Genomic DNA, 20,744 nt, shown 5'->3' with positions numbered 1-20,744 from the left:
ACCTGATAGAACCATTCTCCACGCCTTCTCATCTTGAGATTTGATGAAGGCCCTCATTCTAACTTTCCAATAAGGATAGTTAGAGTCATTAAGCAACGGTGGTCTAGAAATAGAACTTCCTTCTGCAAAAAATGACATTCTAACAAAAACGTTATAGGACCACACTAAGAGTTTAGTGTCCCGCTCTGATACCAAATGAAAAACCGAGTTTTTGCAAATGTCAGTTGTATATACGAAAATATAAAAGCGTAAGCGTTTGCGACGGCGGAAAGTAATTACACGTTTACAAAGAAAGCCGAACAGCTGAGAATATAAAATATTTGCAGAAAAATAAATAACTTGACACAAGAGATTTGTACGTGGTATCAGTGTTCTCCCGAACACTCCTAGTCCACGGGGCCACGCCCAGAGAATGAAATCAATTAATAAAGTATCAAAATTACAAAGACAATTGACTTAAACAAGTTTAGACTCCCTCTAAAGTATTGCCGCAATCCTTTGTAATCCACTTTATGAATCTGACTTCTTGAAACACCTTCAAGCCCGAACTCCCTTCGTCTTTGAAGTGTGAGTGCTTACTTCCTCCCGAAGTAAGGCTTCAACAAGTCTTCTCCCGAAGACCAAGTGCTTACTTCCTCCCGAAGTAAGGCTTCAACAAGTCTTCTCCCGAAGACCAAGTGCTTACTTCCTCCCGAAGTAAGGCTTTATCAAGTCTTCTCCCGAAGACCAATCTCTTGTTCAGTCAAGTAGTTCTTCACAACCTCTAGGATAGAGTAAGAACAGAAATAGAACAACTAGAACCTAGATGAACAACTAGGCTCTCACAAAACAAAGAAAGACTCTCTTCTCTCAAAAGATAAATGTAGAAAATGAATAATGGAAGAGGTAAATTCGAATGGTTGCTCTCTAGGCTCTATTTATAGATCATAGAAACCAAAGAGGCAACCACAAGTTCGAATTAGCAGCTGTACAAAAACTTTCCAAAAACAAACACGATCTGCTACAACAGATTCGGTTGCTGACGAAACGGATACGCGAGAAACGGGAAACTTACTAAAATCGGGTCCGATCTTCTTTTAATGTTTGATTCCTGCCAAAAACAGATTAGATATTCTGATTGTATCAAGATACAATCGAAATCAATAAGGAAAAGGCAATAAACAAAGTTTCCCTAAAAAAGACAACTTTCCAAAAGAGAATTCCTTCTCTTTTGAGAAGTTTTCAACAAAGGAAAGTTCAGCTGAAAGTGCAACTTTCCAAACAAGGAAAAGGGCAACTACAATCCGAATTTATAAGGTAAGAAATCGAATATGAATGCACACCAATCTTACCATAAATGGAAAAATTATTTTGTCAACTAACTTGCCAAAAAAAAGACTTTACAAGTATCTCTACTTTGCTACTTATGCTGAGAGTATCTTTCTAAGTTAAGACCAACCACAAGTTTTTGCCTTTGTTCTACTTACTAGTTTTCTTCTTCTTAATTCTAGTGGTAATTAGTATTTTGTTTAAACTTTGTTTTTTTAGTTTATAAAGATTTAATTCTATTCACATTTTTATTATTGGTTCTCTAAATCTTCAAATACTTTTTCTATATTTTTGTTTTGTATCATACGAAGGAATGTACATGTAATGATGTCTAGCCAATTTTAATCATAGAATTAGGCCAACATTATAATCTAACTATAGAAGTAGATGATTGTGATCTTTTATCATTGCCTATGAAAATAATAGAGCTAGAAATACATTTTTATCATTGACGAGGAGATTCATATTTGCTTAAGATCAATGCTTTTTTATTTAAAGTAAAAGTTTATTATATAAATCAGAAACAATGCAATACATTTCCTGATTTGGAATATATGAAAATACTTGCTTTCATTTATATAATTAGCCACTCTCTATCCCATGTAACACAATTAAGATTATTGATTTTAGTGTACAAATTTTTTTTTGCTAAACAAAACTTTCATTAAACCAAAAACAGGCGGTGTTTAGTGTACAAATTGTTCATCTCAAATTTGCATCAAAGCTTAAAATTGACTGTTCCATGGTCCATAATCAACCCATACTGATTTTCTACTGATTAAAAATAATACAGAATTTTTCAACTGATTTTTACTATGGGACAATAATAAAGGTTGGTTATGATGTTTCAATCCACATGTTGTTCCCCTTGATTCTAATTTTCACCCCATTTTCTGTCAATCAAAGTATACAAACATTAAAAAAAAAAAATTCAATGAACCAACCACAAAAATCTACATAAATTTGGATCCTGTTTTTTTTGTTGGGCCGTTACCTCACATTGTCTTCCTAAAAGGCCTCATACTAATAGAGTAGGTAGAATACTTATATTCAAGACAACTCTTGCCTGTTCTTCCAATATGGGACTTAGGTTGATACCACAACAATCCTCCTTTCAAACCACATACTTGTGGCCTCCCCTCCAGCAAAACCACCTTATGTCGGCCATCAAAAACTGCTTATAACAGATTCAACTAGAAAACGTGACTCAAAATAAATTATTCTATTTATTGTTTAATAAAAACAAGATTAAAATATGCTTTAAAAAGAAAAAATATTACTTTTCTCTCAAAAAAAAAGAAAAAAAATTACATTTAAATTTTAATATTTTTTTTTTGTTATCTTGGAAAACAAAATAAATAAATAGGAGTTACTAGTTTGTAATTCGCTATTGAAAATTGAGCCTTTCAGATTAGATGTAAAATATTTATTAACATTAAAGTGTGTCAGCAAATCTTGGTTGTCTCAAATAAACAACTCAAATTTAAAGATTGCCCACCACAAACGACAGTTACCTCGTACCCTTATCACCCATAAAGTCACTGGTTCATCTGATTCGACTCAGGAGCTTTTCTCAATTCGTATCTACAAAAATTTTGATCAAATTTCTTCTCAAGTACACGAATTTGGCTAATGAAATATCCTTTGTGGGTAGTGACAATGGTGTCATTTGCTTACGAAATAGATTTCATGGTTGTGTTTACCTTTGGAACCCAATAATCAAAAACCATAAGAAACTCCCACCATCTCCATATGATTCATCTCCATATAGAATGTATGGACTTGGGTACCAACCATTGACCAATGATTTCAAAGTGGTGGATGCAAAAAGTATTGGGCAATTTTCAGTTTATAGTTTGAAAAGTAATTGATGGAAAACTATGGTTAGGCCTAATAAACTATTCTCTGATGATGAGTTGTTTAGTTTTCCAATCTATAATATGGTGTCAGTTAATGTTAGTTGCTCAATTCACTGGTCAATTTCTATTTGTTGTAGTCAAAGTCATGTAACTGATGGTGTAGTTGCTTTTGATTTGAGTAGTGAGGAATTTAAGCTCATTGAACCCCCTTCATCTTTAAAAGATAAAGGCTTTTCCATTACGGGTATTTCAAACTTGTGTGGCTGCCTATGTCTGATGACTTCACCATTATTACAAAATTTATCAGCAAGACTATCATGTATTGAGATATGGGTGATGAAGGAATATGGTGTGTGTGATTCTTGGAGTAAATATGTTTATTTGTTCTTGGTTAACCAACTTGAACCTACAAATATCTGTATCACATAATGGTAACCTCTTAGTTGAATCAAATAGTTGTGTTGATGAACCCTGGTTATATAGTCTGTCATTTTATGATCCCAAGGCCAAGAGTAAGATGGTCCAGCATATTGGTCTACAACAAGGGCGAGCCTCTTACCTTGGTACTTATGCACATAGTATAGTATCTTTCTGAGTTAGAAAATAAAATGGAGGCCACATGTAGGAATTTTACTTGGTGAAATTCCAAGTTTAACCTACACCACTCAAGAACACAGTTAAAACGACAAGGACAAAATTGTCCTTTAAATCACTTAATATATTAATTCACACGACAACCAAGATTTGGTCGTTTTCACACGCACGACAAAGGAACTTGTCGTTCCTTACCTGCACGACAGATCGTTTGATCAAAACGATCTGTCGTTCTTCCTCGAATGAAACCAAGAGAGTTCAGAGCAAACCCTAGCTCATTTCTCTCCTCAAACCTTCGAGAGTTTCAAACTCTCTCTCTCTTTCTCTCTGCCTTCTCTCTGGTTCTCAAACCCTAGAACCAGAGATCTCCCTCGATCTCTTGATCGATCTTACCCAGAAGCCTTCCCAGAAACACCCCACAACACACACATACAAATATCAAACATAGATCATTAGGTTAGGGTTAGAAAATTAACACCAGAGATTATAGAGGTTCGCCCTAAATCAGGGGTACGTCCTCTTTGAGCTCGCCTTGAAGACGATCTACAGATCTGCACTATTTGATGAAGATTGATACAAAAGGTGAGAAATCCAAGTCACAGAACTTTGACTGGTATTTCAGATTGTCTCTCTTTTTCTTTCTATGGGTTTATCTCTCTGTATTTTCTTATTTCTCACTCACTAACACTTTTTCTTTCTTTGCATGAACTTGGAACACTGAGATTTGGAGCTGAAGCTTCCAGATCTGGAAATCTGGGTTCGAGTTTCTGGTATCTCTCAACTGAGAGATCTGGTATGGCTCTAGTACCCTTTAAATACTTGTAGATTTAGGGTTGATCATAGATCTGGAAGTTAGTTACAATTTCGGTTGTAACTAACAACCAGATCTTGATCCACTAGAGGCGAAGCCACATAGGATCTGTTTTAGTCTTTGTGTTCTGTTGTATTTTATTTGTATTTTCTCTTCATCTTGTAAAACTGTAATAATAAAAATTACAGTGAGATCTAATTTAACAATTTCCACCTTAGATCTCTTCTGTAATGTTTATTATCATAGTTCTTCGTCCTCAAGGGTCTTAGCTCATAGTGGTAGTGGTCATCCACCACTACCAACCCCTAACAAGTCCAAGCAGTGCTTGAACTTGGTTAAGGGTAGCACCTTAGTACCGATATCAGAAGGATTCTCTTCAGTGGGAACTTTCTCTATCTGTACAACCTTCTGTGTCACTTTATCTCGTATAAAGTGATACTTTATTTCCACATGTTTGGTTCTGTCATGAAAGACAGGATTCTTACACAAGTGGATACAACTTTGGCTGTCTGAATAGATTGTAGGTTCTTCATCTAGGAGTTTAAGTTCATCTAGTAGTCCTTTAAGCCAAATGGCTTCTTTAATAGCCTCTGTAACAGCTACATACTCAGATTCTGTTGTAGATAATGCTACAACAGGCTGCAGTTGTACTTTCCAGCTGATACAATTTCCCCATAGTGTAAAGAAATAGGCAGAGGTAGATTTTCTACTATCTCTGTCACCTGCATAGTCTGCATCACTGTACCCAGTGATCATTCTGTTGTTGTCCCTTCTTTTGTAGTTTAATCCCACTTCTGTAGATCCCAGTAAGTATCTTAGTAACCATTTCATAGCCTCCCAGTGTTGTTTACCTGGGTTAGCCATGTACTTACTTAGTACACTAATGGCATAGGCTAAGTCAGGTCTGGTGCTTACCATTAGGTACATCACTGATCCCACTGCACTAGAATAAGGCACTTCACTCATAGATTCTTTCTCTGCTGTAGTTTTAGGACATTGCTCCTTGCTTAGGTAGTACTGATTAGTCATAGGTTGCTTAGTTTGCTTTGCATTAGTCATAGAGAAATTCTCTAAGACTTTCTTAATGTAGTTTTTCTGATGTAGCCTTAGTGTCCCATGTTCCCTGTCCCTAGAGATGTTAATGCCTAGGATCTTAGCAGCCTTGCCTAAGTCCTTCATCTCAAACTCTTCCCTTAGCCAACCTTTCATTAGGTCAATCCTGGTCCTTTCCTTGCTCACAATGAGCATGTCATCTACATACAGCAGTAAGTAGATGACTTCATCAATCTTAGTGCCTTTGTAGTATAGACAGGTGTCATAATAGCTCCTAGAAAACCCTTTCTTGATCATGAACTCATCAAACCTTTTGTTCCATTGTCTTGGTGACTGTTTAAGTCCATACAGGGACTTAATCAGTTTGCAGACCAAGCCTTCTTTCCCTTTTTCCTCATATCCTTTAGGTTGTTGCATGTAGATTTCTTCCTCAAGTTCCCCATGTAGAAATGCAGTAGTTACATCCATTTGATCAACTTCTAGGTCAAATTGAGTAGCTATGGTAAGTATAATTCTGATGGTTTTATACTTAGCCACAGGTGAGAATATCTCATTAAAATCTATCCCTTCTTTCTGTGTAAATCCCTTAGCCACTAGTCTTGCCTTAAACTTCTTAGGATCTGTCTCAGTGAGTCCTTCTTTGTGTTTGAAAAGCCACTTGCATGAAACTATGCTCTTTCCTTTAGGTTTCTTCACTAGTATCCAGGTTCTGTTCTTTCTCAGAGATTCCATCTCTGTGTCCATTGCCTTGGACCATTTCTTGGCATCTTTATCAGTCATAGCTTCTTCATAAGACTTAGGTTCTGTCATTTCCACTCCCATAGCACAAAAGAATGCATAGGCTAGCACTTCTTCCCAAGCTGTGAAGCTGAATCTCTGTGTAGGTCTAGGAACCCTTCTAGTTCTATCTCTGGTCAGTTGGTAGTCTTGGATTTCCTCATTTTCTTGTCCTTCTTCAGTAATAGGTTCCACCTGAATGTTGTCATCCTGAACTTGGTCATTTCCTACCAAGTTTTCATCTCCCTGAGTATTTTCCACCTGTTCTGGTTCCACCTGAACAGTATTAGGTTGAGTGTTCCTTGTTTGCATGTCCACAGATGTGCCTGCAGGGTTAGTGTCTAAAATAGGACTAGATATTGCATTATTATTAGTAATACAAGGGAATAAATCTTCCTTAAAAACAACATCCCTACTGTTTATGGTTTTAAAACCTTGTTTCTCTCTTACCCATAATCTGTAGCCTTTAGTACCTTCAGGATAGCCTAGGAACACACATTTTAGAGCTCTAGGCTCTAACTTACCAACACTCTGATGTGCATAGGCTGCACATCCAAATACTCTTAAGTTTGAGAGATCAGGAGGCTTACCTGACCGGATCTCCTCTCGGTGTCTTGAATTCAATGGCCTTTGGATGGACTTCGTTCACCGGGTAGGCCGTCGTTAACACAGCTTCTCCCCAAAATCCTTTAGTAAGCCCAGATTGCAATAATAGGCATCTGACCTTGTTCATCAAGGTCCTATTCATTCTCTCAGCTACCCCATTCTGTTGAGGAGTAATTCTCACAGTTCTGTGCCTTTGAATTCCAACAGAGCCACAATACCTGTTAAATTCATCACTGCAAAACTCTAAGCCATTGTCAGTCCTTAGGGTTTTAACCCTTTGATTAGTTAAATTTTCCATTAGGGTTTTCCATTGTATGAATTTAGATAAAGCCTCATTTTTATGTTTAAGTAAAAATACCCAAACTTTTCTAGAATGGTCATCAACAATAGACATAAAATACACATTTCCACCATGTGTTGGAGTTTTCTCTGGTCCCCAAAGATCAGAGTGAACATACTCCAATATGTGCTTAGTTTTGTGAATACCAGTTTTAAACTTTAACCTATGATGCTTACCTAGGACACAGGATTCACAGAAATCCACTTTACTTACTCTGTCCTTACCCAGTAGCCTTTGATCACTCATGATCTGTAGGCCTTTCTCACTGATATGCCCCAGCCTTCTGTGCCATAGGACAGCTTTTAGGTCTTCTGGATTGCTGGTGACTGCATTGTTGCAGTGAGTCACTGGTTCTCCATCTAAGTAGTATAACCCTTCATGTTTGTGGCCTTTGATTATTGTCATAGCACCCTTACTTAGCTTCATTGAACCTGCTTCAATTTTGCTAACAATACCCATGTCATCTAGAACACTTATAGAAATTAAATTTCTAGCAAGATTAGGGACATACCTTACACCAGTTAGGGTTCTGACAATCCCATCAAACATTTTAAAACTTACATTACCTGAACCTTCTATATTGCATGTGTTGTTATTTCCCAGAATTACTTTGCCACCATTAGAATTTCTGTAGTCAGTTAGGATTTCCCTAGAATTTGTCATGTGAAAAGTACACCCAGAATCCAAAATCCAGTCATCTTTAAAAGATGTAGATGCAACATAGACTTCACCACTATCATAGCCATCTGAGTAGTTTGCTTCTTGTTGCTTGTCATTTTGCTGTCTGTTTTGATCTGATCTTTCTGGAAACCTTCCACCTTTCTTGTTCTTGTATTTGTTGTTGTAGAAATAGCAGTCTTTCTTATAGTGTCCAGGTTTTCCACAATAGAAACACCCTGTAGAATCACCAGAATCTCTTGATGGTGATCTACTCTTCCCTTTGTTTGAGTTTCTATGATGATGTGCACTATTACTTCTACCCCTGTTCTGGTAGGATTTCTTGTGAGATGGCCTTCCCCTACTTAGGTTCATTTCACCATGTCCAGAATTGGATTTTTCACTCTTCATCTCTAAGTCTTTAGATTTTAGGGCTGAGATGACTTCATCAAGTGTGATTGAAGTCCTTCCATACTTGATTGCTGTCTTTACCTCTCTGTATGAATCAGGCAATGAATTCAAAATGATTATTGCCTGATTTTCATCACTTAGAGCTTCATTCTCTCCTGAATTAGCCAATTCAATGTGCATTCTGAGAAACTCATCAAGATTCTGATCTAGGGTTTTAGTGTGACTCATCTTAAACCCAAAGATCCTTTCTTTTAGGTAGATCTTGTTAGTTAGGGATTTTTGTTGAAACTGCTCTTCAAGTTTCTTCCAAATTTTAGCTGGTGTTTCTTCTTTATCAACCAATCTGATAATGGCATCAGAAAGGTTGAAAATTATGATTCCAGTGGCTGTTTCCAACAGTTCTTCTTGTTGAATCTTTGAAGTGTTTTCTGGCCATTCAATAGGGTCTTCAAGAACCCTAAGTAGTTTCTGTTGAGCCAGCAGGGATCTGATCTTTCTCCTCCAGATCCTGTAATCACCAGATCCATCAAAACGATCAATGTCAACCTTGATATTGCTCATGTTAGAAAAATCAAAATTAAATTGAGTTGAGTTTAGAAAGATTTGTTTATTATCAGTTTGTGGAATTTCCACAGGTTTCCCACTGTCCACAACTTCTTGTTGTGTTTCTTCTTCTTCTCCCAGTCTTGATCACTTTCTTGATTCTTTCTTGAGTTGATTTAAGCTTGAACCAAAGCTCTGATACCACTGTAGGAATTTTACTTGGTGAAATTCCAAGTTTAACCTACACCACTCAAGAACACAGTTAAAACGACAAGGACAAAATTGTCCTTTAAATCACTTAATATATTAATTCACACGACAACCAAGATTTGGTCGTTTTCACACGCACGACAAAGGAACTTGTCGTTCCTTACCTGCACGACAGATCGTTTGATCAAAACGATCTGTCGTTCTTCCTCGAATAAAACCAAGAGAGTTCAGAGCAAACCCTAGCTCATTTCTCTCCTCAAACCTTCGAGAGTTTCAAACTCTCTCTCTCTTTCTCTCTGCCTTCTCTCTGGTTCTCAAACCCTAGAACCAGAGATCTCCCTCGATCTCTTGATCGATCTTACCCAGAAGCCTTCCCAGAAACACCCCACAACACACACATACAAATATCAAACATAGATCATTAGGTTAGGGTTAGAAAATTAACACCAGAGATTATAGAGGTTCGCCCTAAATCAGGGGTACGTCCTCTTTGAGCTCGCCTTGAAGACGATCTACAGATCTGCACTATTTGATGAAGATTGATACAAAAGGTGAGAAATCCAAGTCACAGAACTTTGACTGGTATTTCAGATTGTCTCTCTTTTTCTTTCTATGGGTTTATCTCTCTGTATTTTCTTATTTCTCACTCACTAACACTTTTTCTTTCTTTGCATGAACTTGGAACACTGAGATTTGGAGCTGAAGCTTCCAGATCTGGAAATCTGGGTTCGAGTTTCTGGTATCTCTCAACTGAGAGATCTGGTATGGCTCTAGTACCCTTTAAATACTTGTAGATTTAGGGTTGATCATAGATCTGGAAGTTAGTTACAATTTCGGTTGTAACTAACAACCAGATCTTGATCCACTAGAGGCGAAGCCACATAGGATCTGTTTTAGTCTTTGTGTTCTGTTGTATTTTATTTGTATTTTCTCTTCATCTTGTAAAACTGTAATAATAAAAATTACAGTGAGATCTAATTTAACACCACACAATTTTGTTCTTACATTCTGTAGTAGTGGTTTTAGGTACTAGTTTTGGAATATTTATTATGGTTTCTACTTAGTTATTTATTACTGATTGGTTAGTCTCTTCATGCTTAGTACTTTTTCTATACTATCCACCTATGAAGAAAACAGAAAGAAAATTAGAATGGAGACCAACATCAACAATAATTTGTTATGATTCTAAGTTTCTTTTGCTTCATTATAGACTTTCTTTTTGGTGTTTGATTCTCTTACTACTAATTCTAGTAGTGTTGTTTTAGTGTTTCTATATTTGTGAAATATTTATTAGTTTATTCTGGTTTCTATGTAGATTTTTGTTGTTGGTTCAATGACTGTTAGTGCTTTCTTTTTCTATGTTTTTGTACATACTTTGATTGACTTATACATAAATCCTAAGTAGAAGACTGGGTGGAAATTAGAATCAAGGGCAACAACATGTGGATCAAAACATCATAACCAAACTTTATTATTGTTTTCTTTAAAGAAAATAAAATGTGAACCAATTAAAAAGAGAAAATGAGTTCAAGAACAACCTCTAAGTCTCCACATACCTATAAGAAAAAAATGATTATGTTTCCATAGTAAAAATTCAGTTGAAATTTCTCTCTCTTAATCAGTATGAGTTGATTATGGGCATTGGAACAGTCAATTTTAAGTTTTGATGCAAATTTGCGATGAACAAGTTTTTTTTTTCTCACATATTTGTTAACCGAAATTTGTAGACTAAAATCAATAATTTTAATTGTTCTTATTCCCGAAAGATGGGCTAATTAGATAAGGACTCGTTTAGCAAGCATTTTCATATATTCCAATAATGTATTGTATTGTTTCTAATTTATATAATAAACTTTTACTAAATAAAAAAGGATTGATCTTAAACAAATGTGAATCTCCTCCACAATGAAGACTTGATAATAAAAATGTTTTCTAGCTCTATTATTTTCAAAGGCAATCATAAAAGATCACAATCATTTACTTTTGTAATTGTAGTCGTAATCACTACAAATAGATTATGATATTGGCCTAATTATTTCAACAATATCATATATTTGATCATAAAGCTATTTAAAAAAATACCACATCATAAAAATAATACAAAAATCTTATTTACTTTTGCATATAGAGATTATGATGTTGGTCTGATAAAAATTTGCTAGATAATACAATATAATTTCAAGGTTAGACCCAAAATTTATGTTACTTAATTTTAAGATTAGACCCGGAATTTATGGTACGGTCCGTATGCAAATAAAGACAAGTAGCTCATACCATCCAGATGGCTGAATACCTGAATACTATCCAATGGAATGTCTTTTTTACCATTTTAGTAGAATGACTATTCCATTTTAAAATGGAATGAAAGATCATTCCAAGATAACATGAGAAAATATTTAATAATTTTTTTATTAATTTTTTAATGCATTTTAAATTTTATTTCATTATTCTTATTCTCATTACTGTTTCTATATTTTCATTCCACCCAACTAAAAGTCATTTTTTTTTGCTTCATTGTGACTTTCTTATTTTTTGTTTTTTTTTCTTCATTGTGACTTTCTTATTTTTTGTTTTTTTTTCTTCATTGTGACTTTCTTATTTTTTGTTTGGTTCTCTTACTATTAATTCTAGTAGTGTTGTTTTAGTGTTTTCATATTTGTGAAATATTTATCAGTTTATTTTGAATTCTATGTAGATTTTTGTTGTTGGTTCATCAAATTCTTTTTCTATGTTTTTGTTTTTGCATACTTTGATTGACCCATATATAAATCCTAAATAAAAAAGGATTGATCTTAAGCAAAATGTAGGAAGCTCCTAAACAATGAAATGTGTTCTAGCTCCATTATTTTCGTAGGCAACTATGATAAAAGATCATAATCATTTACTTTTGTAGAAACCATTAGATTGCTAGACATCATTTTTTTCGTAAGATTGCTACACAATATCATTAGATATACATTCTTTGGTATCAGTTGTTCTTGTCTAATGTATGCATCCCCACAAAACAAAAATATAGAAAAAGTATGCATTTGAAGATTTAGAGAACCAATAATAAAAATGCGAATAGAATTAAATCTTTATAAACTAAAAAAACAAAGTTTAAACAAAATACTTATTACCAATAGAATTAAGAAGAAGAAAACTAGTAAGTAGAAGAAAGGCAAAAACTTGAGCTTGGTTTTAACTCAGAAAGATACTCTCACCAAAAGTAGCAAAGTAGAGACACTGCTGTTGTTTACTTATATATTGGATGGTCTTAGTTTTGGGATCATAAAAGTAGAGAATATGCTCATGTTTCTCATCACCATATCTTGATTGAAGTAAGAGTTTACCATTATGTGAGACCCCTAATGGCTTGAACATACTTATTCCAACAAATTGGTTAATCGAATCCACGGAAAAGAGTTTAGTCCAAGAATCCCACACACCATATTTCTTCATCACCCATATCTCAATACATGATGATGATATTTGAGTGACTATAGATAGGCAACCACCCAAGTTACAAACACTTGTATCATTTAATAAAGATGAAGGAAATTTGATGAGCTTAAATTCCTCACTACTTAGATCAAACGCAACTATTGCATTCCTTGGAATATGCCTCCGAGCAAAACGCATTGGCCAATTAATAGAGAATAATAATTTTCCATGAATTTTTTTTTAAACTATAAACTGAAACTGGCTCACCTAAGTTACCAAACATGCCAATTGGCTTAGCCACCACTTTGAAATCATTGCTCAATGGCCTCGTACCCAAATCCATAATTGAGGGATTCCAAAAGTAAACATAATTATAATACTCTTCTACCAAACAAATCACACCATTATCACAACCTACAAACCTTAACTCCTTCGTCTTATCCTTGTGATCATGAATATTGGGGGATATACCAGATGAAATCTCATGTAAGTTTTCCGAGCTACGAACTGCGAACAATAATTTACACCACAATAGGATACGAGGTACTTGGTTTTTGTGGAGGACATTCATGAAACTTGGGTCGCAACATTTGTTCACACACTTAAGCCGTAACAAGGATTTCACATCTAATCTTGACACTATATTTTCAATTATTTCAATGGGTAATTTCGAATTACAGAACACCATTGCTAAATCAACTCTAGAAAATATTAATTGAATATCTCTGTTTCTCTTATAAAATAAATCACACTTGACTTTAATGTTTAAATTTTTAAATCAAATAAATTTTATTATTTAATTCTCTAGATTTTTTTACGGGATATATATATATTTTTTAATATTTTATTAAAATAAATTTACAAATTAATATTTTACTATTATTTTAATATTTTCTCATTTTTTATATTAATTAATTTAAAAAAATATTTTTATCATATTAATTAATTTCAAAAACCTAATAAAAAATCTAATATACTAATTTATACGGTTACACATAGTTACACATTTTTATCATATTAATTAATTTTAAAAAACTAATAAAAAAATCGAATCACTAAAAAACAGAAGTTACACATAGTTACACATTTTTATCATATTAATTAATTTAAAAAAGAAACTAAAAAACAAATCCAATCTCCTGCGGTCAATGTGATGGTCAATGAGTTGATTGGTGGGGGTGGGCTCTGGAATCTCCAGGCTTTGGCTCACCATTTCTTACAGTTGGATGTTGAGGCCATTCTTGGTATTCCACTGGGTAGTAGTGGGTGTGCGGATCGGTGGTGCTGGCATTATAGTTCTAATGGTTCTTATACTGTGAAGAGTGGGTATGCGGTGGCTCTTGATATTGCAGGTGAAAGGTTTGGCTCCTCTTCTTATACCCAATCTCATTGGTGGAATGGAATGTGGAATTTGAAAGTCCCCCAGAAAGTCAAGATCTTCCTTTGGCGTATGTATCATCGCGCTCTCCCTACTAATTCCCAGCTGATTAGACGCAAGGTTCTTGTTCAGCCTATTTGTCATAGGTGTGGGGAGGAATCTGAGACTCCGGAACATGCGTTAGTGTTTTGCTCGTCTTTACTTCCTTTGTGGACTAATCTTCGGATTTGGCATTATCTGTATCGCGGTCGGGTGAGCTCTCTGGCTGAGTTGCTTGTTTATTTATTTGAGGTGCTTAGCAAGGATGAGTTTGAGTTGGTTTCTATGGTGTGGTGGTGGGTGTGGTATGATCGGAATTCGGTCTTGTTCGGGAAAAAACAATCACGGTTGAATGGGGTGGTAGAGTTTGCGAGGGAGGCGTTGGTGGAGTTTCAAGGGGCTAGGGTGGGCGTCATTGGTGGGGGGGCGGTTGTGAGGGGTGGGTCTGCTGGTTTGGGCGTGCCCGGTAGATGGTGGCCTCCTCTGAGAGGTGAGTTTGTCTTATCTGTGGATGCGGCAGTCACTCCGGGTAGGGGCTTTGTCGGGTTTGGGGGTGTCATTCGGGGGGGTGATGGTGAGGTGTGGGCTGCTTGGGCGGTGGGTGGGGTTGGAGATTTTCAGGTGGCGGTGGCGGAGCTTCTGGCTATGCGGGTGGGGTTGAGATGGGCGTCCACGTTGGGGTATTCGGTGGTGAGAGTTGAAACGGATTCTTCTATTGTTAATTCTTGGATTTCTTCTCCGAATTCTATTTTTATGTATAAACCTATTGTTGAGGAGATTGTTTCTCTTTTAGCTGCTGTTGGTGGTGGTTCTTGTTGTGCCATTCCGCGTGTTGCGAATGGTGTGGCCCACGCACTAGCAAAGTCTGTTACTAGTTCCCTAGGGGTTGATTTGTGGACAGATGCTTGTCCTAGATTTATTAGTGCTCCTGTAACAGCTGATTTGGTTTAATGAAATACGTACTTTCCTTCAAAAAAAAAAAAACAAATCCAATCACTAATTCATACGGCTACAATCTAAAATTTTTCAAAAAAAAAAATATCTACAACAATTAATTATTCACTCTAAAATATCTATAATAACTAATTATTTTTAAAACCTAATTAACAAATTATATTTTACCATTCACTACTCTTCTATCTTTTTCTCTCACTATCTCATTTAACCTTTTCAAAATATTTTTGTATGGGAAAAGTATTTTTTTACTTTTATATCATTTTTATTTTCAATGCACTTTAGTTAGAATTAATTAGTTTTGTTTTTTGTTTACATGTTACAATATTAACAATTGATGATGTTATTATATTGTATTGATAATGTATTGATTTGTGTTTATATAACTTTTTATAATTTATAATTTTTTTTTTCTCTAAGCCCATGCATGAAGAAGGTCGTTTTCAACTAAATCAATAATAAAATAACTAAGTTAGGACTTAAAAAAAAAAAAAAGAAGCAGCTATCACTCAAAGTACAAGTTTGCTTAACTTAGTTTTAACTATATTTGAACAAATAATTATGTCGTCATTAAAATTTACACTTAAAATTACTTTTAATGTAAGTTTATGAATTTTTATTTGAAATTTTTATTTTCTTTCCGTGTTTTTTATATGTTTATTAAAGAAATTTTTAAAAGAGAAGATTTATTCTATTCTCAAATCAAAATTTTTATTTTTATTACTTTGAATAATTCATAAAAAATAATTCATTTAGTACTCTTAACAAAAGCCAATTTATGTAAAGAGATAGTTTAATTACATATTATAAAACTTCTGATGTGATTTTTTTAAAGAAATAGGCGGATGTAAAGTGTTAGTTCACTTTTCATTATATTTTTAAACATATAGATATATATTAAACAATTTTTTATATAAAATATATAATTATCAAAACAAATTGATTTGATAATTATTTTAAAATAAATCTTTTTAGGGCATTTTACAATTTTGTATACATTATTTTACTTAATTACAAAATATGTGCAAAAAAACTTATTATCATTTTCTCATACACTTTTATATATAATTAAAAACTTTTTTTCAATTTTTATTAAAATATATATATGGTAATAATTATTGATTAGTATATATATGGTAATATTGGTTATGTTTATTTTTATGTTTACAATTATAATACACATACTAATAATATAAAACATTTTATATGTGTTTATTGACTATGTTTATTTTTATGTTTACAATTATAATAAACATACTAATAATATAAAATATTTTATATATGTATTTATTTTATTTTCTATTAATTAAACATACTAATTTAATAAACAAAATAATAATATTCACATAAGTTTATATATCACTCTACGTGTGTTATGTTTATCTTTATCTTTTTCTTTGTTTATTAATTGTGTCGTGTTTATTTTTTTTAATTAAATAATTTTTGAAATTTATAAAGTTATGTTTGTTTATTTATTTTTTGATGTAAGAATTATACTTCAATAAAAAACTCGTTCACTAACTCATTAGAAAATAATCAATATATAAAAATAATAGAAAGAAAATATACTTATTTTAGTATAGTATAAATTGACTATGTCTATTTTTATGTTTACAATTATAATAAACGTACTAATAATATAAAATACTTTGTATATATATGTTTATTTTATTTTCTATTTATTAAACATACTACTTTATTGAACAAAATAATAATATTCACACATGTTTATTATATCACTCTACGTGTCATGTTTATTTTTAATAATTTTAAGTATTGATTTATATTTATATACATTAATGTTTATAATTTTGATATTGTATTTTATTAAAAAAAATCTTATTAAATTATAATAATTCATACTAAAATAGATAATAAATATTTATCTTTTAATAAAAAAATAATTTAACTTGTTTATTTTTTATAAAACTGTTTAATTAATTTTACGAAATTGTTTATTTTGAGGTTTAATAAACATATTAAAAATGTATGGTTTCATGTAATAAGTTTTCAAAATGTATAAATTTTTAAAATAATTTTTTTTTGCACATTTTTTGTAATTATTTTGTTTTTGTTGTACATTTATGAAAAAAACCCATCTTTTAATATTATTTATTATGTATAGATATTTTATATGATTTTTAATTTTTCGATAAAACTGTTTTAAATTTTTTGTAGTTAGTTAACTATATTTTTAATAAAAAAATATTAATATTTTTTAAGGGAAAGTATCACGTGTACGTACTTTAAAAAAAATCCCTTGATTTAAATATTAGATTTTTTCTGTTGTCAAAGATTATATTTTTCTATCATATAAAAAACAAATAAATTTTATTATTTAATTCTCTAAATCTTTTTTACGGAATATATATAGTTACAATTAAATTAAATATTAAATCTTTTTTACGGAATATATATAGTTACAATTAAATTAAATATTAGATTTTCCTGTCATATGAAGAAAGAAATAAATAACACTACTATTTACTCGTTAGTGTGTTTTAGCTATGGAGATCTCTTTGAATTTGAGCGAAGGCATATTACCAAGTGAGATAATAAAAGATATACTCTTAAGATTAGATCCAAAATCTTTGATACGATTCAAATGCGTGAGCAAATCTTGGTTGTCCCTAATAAACAACCCAATTTTCATGTATACCAACCAGAAACGACAGCCACCTCGTACTTTCATGGGACACAATCATCTTGGAGATTCAGGCCCATTCTCAATTCGTAGCTATGAAAACTTTGATCAGTTTTCTTCTCAGGTATACAAATTTCATGTAAAGGCTAAGGAAATATCCTTGGTGGGTATTGACAATGGTGTGATTTGCTTACGAGAACCATTTAATGATAATGATAATTGTTTTTACCTTTGGAACCCAGCAATCCAAAAGTATAAGAAACTCCCTCCATATCCATGTGATTTATCTATAGATAGAATGTATGGATTTGGGTACGAACCATTAACCAATGATTTCAAAATGGTGGGTGTAACCAGTAGTGAAGAATTAATTGTTTATAGTACGAAAAGAAATTCATGGAAAATTATGGTGTTGTCTAATTTAATTTCTGATGATATGGGGTTTAGTAATAAGGTTTCTGTTGTTGTTAATGGCTCCATCCATTGGTCATTCTGTCTTGTGAATACTGAACTTATTGGACAAAATTGTGTATATGTAACTAATACAGTAGTTGCTTTTGATCTTAGTAGGGAGGAGTTTAAGCTCATTAAATACCCTTCATCTCTAAAAGATAATGAATTTTGCATTTATGGTATTTCAAACTTGAGTGGTTGCCTATGTATGGTGACTTCACAATTATTAGAAAATTTATCACCATCATCATGTATTGAGATATGGGTTATGAAGGAATATGGTGTATTTGATTCTTGGAACAAATATCTTTATGTGGACTTGATTAACCAACCTCTCTACCGACAATTAAGTGTATCACATAATGGTAATCTCTTATTACTTGAATCAAATAACAAAAATATTTTGGATAGAAACTGCCTATTTACTCTGTCCATTTATGATGCCAAGGCGAGTAAGATGGTCCAACTCCAACATATTGGTCTACAAAAGCCGCAGGGTTCCTACCTTGGTACTTATGCAGAGAGTATCTTTCTCAGTTGATTAAGGCACAATATTTTTATTCTTAGTTAATTTGTTAATTTTCTTCCTCTTACTCTTACATTCTAGTAGTGGTTTTTGAATATATATTATGGGTTTCTATTTTAGATTTTTATTATTGGTTAGTCAAGTCTCTTCATTCATGCATGCTTAGTTTAGTTTATTTTGGTTTTGTGGGCATGTCTAACTTTCAATAGGCCATTCACGGAATGGATTAAGGCTTGTATTTCAGTCCATGAAATAAAGTTGCTACTAAATGGCTCACCAGCAGGGAAATTCACTCCAGAGAGGGGCTTAAGACAGGGCGACCCATTATCCCCTGCCTTATACATCATGGCGGCAGAAACATTGTCAAGGCTGTTGCTCGAGAAAGAACAGCATGGACTCCTCAAAGGTTTCAAATTGACAAGGAGAGGTGACTCAGTCACTCACTTGATGTTTGCGGACGACATCATGCTTTTTGGAGAAGCCACAATACGAGAGGCCAAATCATTCTTGGACTGCTTAAACTACTATTGCAATTGTTCGGGTCAAGCCATCAACTTCTCAAAGTCATCTGTTTATTTCTCGCGAGGTGTGGCCAGCCGTAAGGCTCAAGTAATTGCCCAAACTTTAGGAATGAGGAAGATGAATAGGAGTGCAACGTATCTTGGAATTCCCCTCTTTAGATCGATCAAGCGTACAGAGGATACGAAACACCTAATTGATAGGGTGCTTAAAAGAATTCAGGGGTGGAAAATGCGGCTACTGTCAAGCGCTGGGAAAACTTGCCTAGTCAAGGCAGTCGGCTCAAGCCTCTCAAACTACGTTGCCTCCTCTGATGTAATTCCTTCCTCAACAGCTAAGAAAGTCGATAAGCTTTTGCGGGATTTCTGGTGGGGCGACACGGAATTAAAAAGAAAGATCCACCTAGTTGCTTGGGATCGCCTCTGTAAACCGAAAAATGTAGGAGGTTTGGGATTTCGGGCCACTGAGACGATGAATGAAGCATTTCTCATGAAGTGGGCCTGGAAGATTCTTAAAGGCGAGGAGTGCTTATGGCGTAAGGTAATGAATGACAAATACATCAAAAACCAGAATTTCCTTGAATTGGAGGCCAAACAGTCGGACTCAATGCTGTGGAAAGCGATTCTCCGTGCCCGGACGACCCTTGGAAAAGGCATTTGTCGGAAAATTGGGGATGGCAACTCCACCTCGATCTGGTTTGATCCGTGGGTTCCAGGGGTTATACGACAACCGACTCCTTCTGTAGATGATGCGGGAACAATCAGCTTGGTAAGTAATTTCATTACGGACCAACAATGGAATACCGAGTTGGTAAAGAGATGGTTTCGACATGAAGATGCAAAACGCATTATCAACATTTCTCTCCCTGAGAGGCCTGTTCGTGACTCTTGGCTGTGGCTGCCAAGTTCTAATGGGGAGTTTACTATTAAATCGGCATACAAATTGTTGAAGAATGGTAACCACAGTAATGGAAGCGACGGGAAATGGAAATCCATTTGGGGAGCCAAGATCCACAACCGCCTCAAGATGTTCTGGTGGAGACTCCTTGCCAATTGCATCCCTACAAAAGAAAGACTTAGTATGTCTATCCCCATTCAAGATACCACATGCACCTTTTGCTTTACTTGTGCTGAGAATAGTTTTCACTTGCTTTGGGAGTGCCAATACGCAAGAGCAATCTGGTTTGGGTGTAGCTGGAGTGTTAGAGCCGATGTCATCTCAGTCTCCAATTGGGATGAGTGGATGGGTTGGTTTTCAAATGCTACTAACAGGCCATCCTTTCTCGACTTCAACACTTTTTTGGGAGGGGCTGCTATTATCTTTGAAAACATTTGGAGAGAGCGGAATGGGCGAATTCATGATAGAAGATCCAACCCTTTCGTCGTCTCGATCAACTCCATCAACAATAGACTTGGTGAACTTATGCAACCCACTGATTCTGTCCACACCAATCCTTCTCAGTGGCAGCCCCCACCAGAGGGTTGGGTGGCTTGCAATTCAGACGTGGCTATAGGGCAGAACCAATCGTCGGGAGCTGCTATTTTTCGAGACAGTGGGGGCAACATCCTGAGATCTGCATCCTTCCGCCTGAACCACTACGATCCTCTACCGGGAGAGGTTGCAGCTGTGTGTGAAAGTG

At 34.2% G+C, this 20,744-nt stretch overlaps 1 protein-coding gene across 1 annotated transcript; it reads left to right on the top strand.

Annotated features, from left to right (window-relative positions):
• Nucleotides 1-17,363: 17,363 nt before the first annotated feature.
• On the top strand, nt 17,364-18,782 carry LOC115710362 (F-box/kelch-repeat protein At3g06240-like). Its single transcript, XM_030638732.2, has one exon. The coding sequence runs from the start codon at nt 17,471-17,473 to the stop codon at nt 18,599-18,601; it is 1,131 nt and encodes a 376-aa protein (XP_030494592.2). The 5' UTR covers nt 17,364-17,470; the 3' UTR covers nt 18,602-18,782.
• Nucleotides 18,783-20,744: the final 1,962 nt, after the last annotated feature.

This window comes from Cannabis sativa, chromosome 3 (assembly GCF_029168945.1).
Source record: "Cannabis sativa cultivar Pink pepper isolate KNU-18-1 chromosome 3, ASM2916894v1, whole genome shotgun sequence".
NCBI classification, from domain to species: Eukaryota; Viridiplantae; Streptophyta; class Magnoliopsida; order Rosales; family Cannabaceae; genus Cannabis; species Cannabis sativa.
This window is presented reverse-complemented; position numbering and strand designations above follow the sequence as displayed.

Bases quoted from the DNA above. Each gene is read 5' to 3' on its own strand.
- LOC115710362 (XM_030638732.2), top strand. From the start codon at position 17,471: ATGGAGATCTCTTTGAATTTGAGCGAAGGCATATTACCAAGTGAGATA.